The sequence below is a fragment of the Pygocentrus nattereri genome, chromosome 15 (genome assembly GCF_015220715.1).
Source record: "Pygocentrus nattereri isolate fPygNat1 chromosome 15, fPygNat1.pri, whole genome shotgun sequence".
Taxonomy (NCBI): Eukaryota; Metazoa; Chordata; class Actinopteri; order Characiformes; family Serrasalmidae; genus Pygocentrus; species Pygocentrus nattereri.
The window spans coordinates 17,605,848-17,614,055 of record NC_051225.1 but is presented as its reverse complement, the minus strand read 5'-3'; the positions used below and the strand labels follow the sequence as shown (position 1 = coordinate 17,614,055).

Sequence of the window (8,208 nt, the reverse complement as noted above, 5' to 3'; positions counted from 1 at the left end):
CTTAACTACCTTAGCGACTTCGGCCTCAGTAATGGACAAGCCTATTCCCATGTCCCCAGACTCAGCCTCCTCACTGGAGAACGTGTCGGTGGGATTGAGAAGGTCCTCAAAGTATTCCTTCCACCGCCCAATGACGTCTTCAGTCGAAGTCAGCAGCACACCATCTCCACTATATACAGTGCTAGTGGCACACTGCTTTCCCCTTCTGAGTCGCCTGACGGTTTGCCAGAATCTTTTCGGAGCCGACTTAAAGTCACTTTCCAAGGCCTCACCAAACTCCTCCCATATACGGGTTTTTGCCTTGGCGACAACTGAAGCCGCAGATCGCTTGGCCTGTCGATACCTGCCAGCTGCCTCTGGTGTCCCACAGGCCAACCATGCCCGGTAGGACTCCTTCTTCAGCTTGACGGCATCTCTCACCTGGGGTGTCCACCACCGGGTTCGAGGATTACCGCCCCGACAGGCACCAACTACCTTACGGCCACAGCTACAGTCAGCCGCTTCAGCAATGGAGGAACGGAACATGGCCCATTCTGAGTCAATGTCCCCCACCTCCCCCGATATCTGGTCAAAGTTCTGACAGAGGTGTGAGTTGAAGATCAATCTGACAGGTTCTTCTGCTAGACGTTCCCAGCAAACCCTCACTATACGTTTGGGCTTGCCTGGTCTGACCGGCATCTTCCCCCACCACCTGATCCAACTCACCACCAGGTGGTGATCAGTTGACAGCTCAGCTCCTCTCTTTACCCGAGTGTCCAAAACACATGGCCGCAAGTCCGATGACACGACTACAAAGTCAATCATTGAACTGCGGCCTAGGGTGTCCTGGTGCCATGTGCACTTATGGACATCCTTGTGTTCGAACATGGTGTTTGTGATGGACAAACTGTGGTTTGCGCAGAAGTCCAAAAACTGAACACCACTCGGGTTCAGATCAGAGAGGCCATTCCTCCCAATCACACCCCTCCAGGTCTCACTGTCATTGCCCACGTGAGCATTGAAGTCCCCCAGTAGGACAATAGAGTCTCCTGGAGGAGCACTTTCAAGCACCCTTCCCAAGGACTCTAAGAAGGCTGGGTACTCTGAACTGCTGTTCGGTGCATAAGCACAGACAACAGTCAGGACCCGTTCCCCAACCTGAAGGCGTAGGGAAGCTACCCTCTCGTCCACCGGAGAAAACCCCAACATACAGGCACCGAGTCGAGGGGCTATGAGAAAGCCCACACCTGCCCGCTGCCTCTCACCATGGGCAACTCCAGAAAAGAATGGCCCCTCTCAAGGAGATTGGACCCAGAGCCCAAGCTGTGTGTTGAGGTGAGCCCGACTATATCTAGCCGGTATCTCTCAACCTCGCGCACCAACTCAGGCTCTTTCCCCGCCAGTGAGGTAACGTTCCAAGTTCCAAAAGCCAGTTTCAGCAACTGAGGATCAGAACGCCAAGGCCCACGCCTTCGGACACTGCCCGATCCACAACGCACCAAACCCCTACTACTGCCCCTCCCATTGGTGGTGGGTCGATGGGAGGGGGACTCATGTAACTCCTTCGGGCTGGGCCCGGCCGGGCACCATGAGTAAATGCCCGGCCACCAGACGCTCGCTGGCGAGCCCCTCCCCCAGGCCTGGCTCCAGGGTGGGGCCCCGGTAACCCTGTTCCGGGCAGGGTACACAAGTCCTGCTTTTGTGTCTTCATAGGGGTTTATTATGGATCACACTTTGTCTGACCTGTCACCTAGGACCAGTTTGCCATGGGAGACCCTACCAGGAGCTTTGCTCCAGACAACATAGCTCCTAAGATCATTCAAGCACGCAAACCCCTCCACCACGATAAGGTGGTGATCCAAGGAGAGGTTATATATATATATATATATATATATATATATATATATATATATATATATATATATATATCTTACTGTATTTTAATTTACATTGGATAAGTTAATATTAAAATAAATAACTGCACATGTGACTATGATTCCAAATTTTTGAACGCTATTATACATGGAGTGGTGTTTAAAGAGACAATAGATCTGTTTAACAGCTAGGAAATGTTAAGGGATACAGAGTGGGAGATAAAAAGAGTGTGTGTTTTTTATCCTAATCTGGCTTTATTCCATTCTCCCAGTAGATCTACGCAATGACATAATCCAAGCCTGTCAGTCAAACAAATATCAGGGTCCTATGTGAGTGTGTTTGTCTCTGTGAATGAAGAAAATGCAAAGTGTTGTTTTCTCTCTGTGCATATGAGCATATGTATAACAGAATAACGATGCCGATAGATTAAAAGAATATCCCGTTAGATACATGGATACACTGCAGCTTTCCCACGATGCACTATGCAACCGGAAATGATCTTTAATCCCACCATTTTTTTTATAATCTGATGCTACCACAATCCTTCCCGATCTATTACACTTGCATGGTTGTCTCAAACGGTAGATTTTGTTCTGGGAAACAGGAGCAGGCAAGACACTTCCAGAAGGCTTGCAGTTGCTCGAGGATTAAGATCTGTATTGCGGAGTTACACTGGTTTTATGTTAAAAACTCTACTGTGCCTTTAAACAGAGGCCTAAGGTGACATGAATATTTTTCATTAAGCTCAGGATTCAGGCTTCACAACGGAATGAATCATCTGCTGTTCATCTCACTCTGTCTCAGTGAGTTAAATTCCTTTTGATTTCAAGTGTGTGTGTGTGTGTGAGTGTGTGTGAGAATGTGTGTGAGAATGTGTGTGAGAGTGTGTGTGTGTGTGTGTGTGTGTGTGTGTGTGTGTGTGTGTGTGTGTGTGTGTGTGTGTGAGCGCATTAATAGCCACATTTTCAGGTTTGCTTGTGTAAGTTTCTTAAGGTACTGTGATATTACAACACAGTTACAATGGTGATTTTTAAGTGAAAATAAGTTGACATGTTCTACAGGGTATAAACATATAGATGGCATTTTTCTTCAAATTGTAGTATTTTTATATTTGCTCACTGTTCATTTGTTTAACATATTGCCAAAGATAAACTATAATTTTAACTTTTGCCACATTTTGTTGTTTTCCCCAAAAAACCTATAAAAACCTACTAAATTAATTTTCATAAAATAATTTTCCCACCCCCTCTGTATCATTTAATATTACACACACTGTTTTTGTTACTGTGCCTTTGTGACTAATGTATGCAAATTATCTTTTTTCTGATTGGCTGTCCTGTATTGTGCGGCAATTGTGTGTATTGTTTCAAAAAGCAGTTCAGGCTGAAATACTCCTTATAACTTCAGTGTGAGTGGATGGGGCTAAACTGCTGTAGATTTGAATAGGCATGTATGTGAATATGTATTGACATCACTAAAACAGTGAATTCAAAGTTTGCAGATTTTGCTGTTTTGTTCAAAAAGCAATCTAAATCTGTACATTCCTTATGATGTCAGTGTGGGCCACACTAAACTTGTGTAAGCTTCAATAGGCAGAAATATGAATTTGTGATGGTTTTTGTGACATCACAAGAACAATGAATTCAAAGCTGGCTGTTCTTGCACTCAGAGTGAACAATATGTTTTGTAACTTCAACAATATTTAACAAACTATATCAAACACTTTTTTTTTAAAAACCATGATGAAAGTTAATTTTTTCAAGATATGGGTCCTCAAAGCTGTGCCTAAAATTCATTGCATTATATTAAAGTTTGTATTTTGATGTGTGGCTACAGGGTTTTTGACAGAAAAGCCACAAAACCACGGCCACTGGGCGAAGAAGGCCACTTGTATATGTTTCTCCATCTGTTACACCCAAAACGTTCTTCTAGCACCGTGTGCATTGTCCATTATCTTTTCCGTGGAAATAAAGATAACACATCACAACATAATAAAATGTAAAAAAGCAGCATCAAAAAAGGGTTTTGGATGGGAGGACAGGAAGACAGAAAGCAGGCAAATGGAGAGATTTGTGTTTACAAGCTGGTGTGTGGTGGGATTAGGTGAGGTTTGGCCCATGACTGTAATCCCCAGATTAACTCCCACTGACGTGCATTTCTCTCCACAGATCAGCTCAAATACATAGTCATGGTCATGTAGTCATATAACCTTTATTCTCACTGTAATACAAACACAAAGCGATAAAATACAAAGCACACAAGCACACATTAATGGTTATCAGATAAATGAGAAGCATTTTATTTTTAGGCATAAAAAGTTATACGTTTCAGTAGCGCTTAATACCATAAATGTTTTGTCTTATTGCTCTGGAAGCACAGTTAGACAAGCAGGAAAGAGCTACCAAAATGCTGATTGCCTGCCAGCTCTGTCTATGTTATAATGATGTTGAACAGGAATATGTTGTCATACATCATCGTTGTTCATTTTTTGTTGATTTTTATTTTTCTAATTAACATTTGAGCATGGCTGCTCTCCTTTATTTTGTGTAACAATTTCAGGACAAATGGACCAGTAGAAATGCTTCAGAATGGACTATTCTATATCTCCTGCAATGTTACCACTTTTGAGATACGTCTTAGATACTTCTTGCCTTTTTTGGACAGTGATGAGTCCCAACAACCAGCAGAGAACTGAATATATATAGTCTGAATTATTTATTCTGAATCATATATCTACAAAAATGCACTGTAATAACATCGTAGACACCCCTGATCTATTTCTCTCTGTCCTTCTGTCAGGTCTCTGTTGTTCTGCATTGGGTGCAGCAGTTACTCCTCTCTGTAGCTCTGTGTACAGGGGCTTTGCAGAGTGTCTAGTTACTCTGGGAGACAGTGTAAGCAGCCAGTCTGACAACATTCAGGACATCAACTCCATCTGCAAGTGAGCCACACATCTCACACACACACACACATACACACACACACACACATGAGTGAGCCAAACACTATGACCACTCACAGATGAAGTAAATAACGGTTATCTCATAACAGCGCTGTATGCAAAGGTCGCCGATAGATGGTAATCAAACTCCATTCTTATTTAGCGACTTTTATTATGGCCAAATTGTTATGGTCAGGTGACCGTGTCAGAGCATCTCTGAAAAGTCAAGGCAGCAGTGGTGAGTACCTACTGACAGTGGTCAAACCACGGATGAGTCCCATTGCTCACCAAAGTGCTTGATACATCACGTGGACAGCTAGGTACATGTGTGCTGTCTACCTGGGGAAAGCATCAGGATGCACTGTGGGAAGAAGATAAGCTGGCAGAGGGAGTAATATGATTTAGTTATTGTTCTGCTGGAAACCTCTGCAAGGCAGTGGCCTGTTCCAGGATAATGCACCACATGTTGATTTTAGGAACATTTAAATTAGTTCAAGCAGTGTGGCTACATATTTTAAACACTGTAACAGGGATCGGCAGTGGACATTGTCAGTACTTAGGTTTCTTAATGAGACATTTCTGCTGCTTTTTGTCATATGAAAACAGAAAAATTAAATATTGTGATGCGTCATATTTTTCAAATGTTTCATGTTGCACTTTTACCATATGCATCATCCCTATTGTGTACATTTCATGTTCACTCTATTAGGCACACCTACTGTACTGACTCACCTTGTAGATTGAATGTTAAGGATGGTGCATCTGTTGCTGCATAGTTTGTGTTAGTCATCCTCTAGTCCTTCATCAGTGGTCAGTTTCTAGTCACAGGACACTGTGTGTCTCAGCTGCATATTCATGATTGGTGGCCCATTTTATTATTTTCTGTTATATTCAGCCTTGAGTTGTTTAAATGTTCAACCCACCCTGTGCAGCACACACACTAACATCCTGCTACCATGTCAGTGTCATGTCATAACATTTTTGTGAAAAATATTTTTAATCCAGAACATGTTGGATACTTTCATTTGGCATACAGTTTCTTTTTTGACAAGGGGTTTTAGTAACATCTATAAAAACATAGCATTTTCATCACTTTCTTTCTTGTGCTTTATTTTGGTAGATCTTGGGATGCCTTCCAGGTGTGTGTGAGTGGTGTGCTGTCAGGTTGCCGTGGTGATGCGGCAGAGGTATGGGAGTCCTTAAGAGAGGAGTCTCGCCGGACACAGTTTTCTGGGAACCTTTACGAAATGTGTGCCAGCCGCACTCAAGCTACCACCCTGAAACCTTCCCAGACTCTACTGAGTACTGACCAGACCAATCAGGAGTCTTTAAAAGGACTTGCTGCAAGCAGTGACCACACCCATTCTATGCAGTTGCTTCTGACATGCATGTCTCTCATTTTAGTCCGATAATAGCACCTCACATCTGTTCAGACTACAAGCCAGTTTTGCTAGTAGTAGACAACGGGTGGTGTAAATTATGTACATAATAACATAATGGTGAGACATGCAAGGTAACAAAATTAAGATCTCTGCTCTTTAAATTAAATTTAATGTGTCATATGTTTGTTGAATGAAATTCTAAATCTTAACAGAACAGTTCCTACAGTGCTGCAGTGCTAGTCCCATAAGCCAATTTGTTACAATAAATAGGTTTATTAGGAACCAGTGGTGAACCGTGACTTTTAGTGCTAGGCCTTAAATTTAAGCTGTAAATGCCAAAACGCAGTCAAAGCATGAGAATAAAAAAACATTTCCATTTGCTAATTTCTGTAGCATTTTTCTACCTTAACTATATCTACCTAGATATCATGAAAAAATTAAACCATTTCTGACTGATCAATTTTCCATCCACAATATGAAGAATTAACTCTTGTTTCCATACAGCACTCAAATTACACACTTGTATTTTTAGTTGCCAGAAATCATTTTCAACAAGTTTTAGGCCTTGAAGATTAATCTCATAGAATAGGTTCATGTTACACTTGTACAGTTAGAGAATGCAGACTGTCCGACGGCTTGTAATTAGTGTTAGCCTTCCGCTAGCCCTTCATTAATGTTAGCAAGCAAAGTTTATTTATAAAGCGCTTTTTACAACAAGTGTTGTCACAAAGCAGCTTTACAGAGCAATCAGTATTACCGAAAGAAAATCCAGTCCCAAACTCCTTAAGGGCAAGAGGAAGAGACCTTGAGAGAAACCAAGACTCAGAAAGGGAACCTATCCTCCTCTGGTCAACACTGGAGAGCAATTTAGTATATACATTGTTAGTATAAAGTATTAAAGTATTATAGTACAAATGGGAAAAACAGGTGGGCAGTGGTTAATTTGATTAGTTTATGATTAGCAGTGGCACCAGGAGCATCTGAGGGTCAGGACTGCACAGCGTTGTTGAAGCGCAATGGTGGTCAAGTTGGTCCAGAAGGCTGGCGAGCAGTGGCACCCAATCAAGGCAGAAGAGGCACAGGATGGGAAGCTGATCAATTCAACAAAGAAAGAAAAACACACAGAGTCAGTTCTGTAAAGAGTGACTGATCACAGATTACAGTATAACAGAGCAGCAGAGACTCCAGCAGGTCTAGATTTTCCAGGCAAGACTAATCACCAAAGGCTCGACAATACCAGTAAGTTTTTAGCCTAGACTTAAAGACTGAGGCTGAGGCTAACCCTGATGTAGCTTTATTAATTCTAGGTACTAATAGTGAGCAGCACCTTGTGATCTAACTAGGAGTGATCATTCATAGTAGGAGAGAAGTTCACATAGGTACTGAGGAGCGAGTCCGTTTAGAGCTTTATAAGTCAGTAATAGAATTTTATAATCAATGCGAAATTTAACTGGTAACCAGTGCAGGGCTGATAAAACTGGGCTGATATGATCAAACTTTCTGGTTCTTGTGAGACTCTGGCAGCAGCGCTCTGGACAATTTCTGACAGTAGAAATGAAACTGACTGAATATTTTTTGTGTGATAGATCACTCTCAAACTAGCAGTGACAATAACCAACATCACATCAGCTACCATGTCATTGAGAATGGTCCATCACACAATTAGTGTCTGGTCAGAAACTGCCCAAATGTAGCTTGGGATGTGAATGAATGTTTAATTGGTTTGCATTAAAAAGTCAAATGTTGGTAAAACTGTTCAATCAGACTTCTGTTTTGTATTTACTAATATGTTGGCATAGTTATTCCAGGTCTTAGGGCACCATTAAGGAGTCTCTGCTAAATTGACTCTAAGTTGAATGTACTGTATTTTGAATAAAACCCATATTATCCGTTTTACGTGAGGAAGTAGCAATTTGGAAATATATTGACGCACAATGAAATGTATAAACACTGTTAGCACATATTATGTGATAAGACAGAAACAAAGCTGTTTTAAGTGTATCCGTGTGAGAAAAAAAATACATCAAGAAA

The 8,208-nt window shown here is 41.8% G+C and overlaps 1 protein-coding gene across 1 annotated transcript; it reads left to right on the top strand.

Annotated features, from left to right (window-relative positions):
- Positions 1-2,427: 2,427 nt before the first annotated feature.
- On the top strand, positions 2,428-7,001 carry nrn1lb (neuritin 1-like b). Its single transcript, XM_017696473.1, has 3 exons — positions 2,428-2,657; positions 4,654-4,795; positions 5,916-7,001. The coding sequence occupies exons 1-3, from the start codon at positions 2,624-2,626 to the stop codon at positions 6,205-6,207; spliced, it is 468 nt and encodes a 155-aa protein (XP_017551962.1). The 5' UTR covers positions 2,428-2,623; the 3' UTR covers positions 6,208-7,001.
- Positions 7,002-8,208: the final 1,207 nt, after the last annotated feature.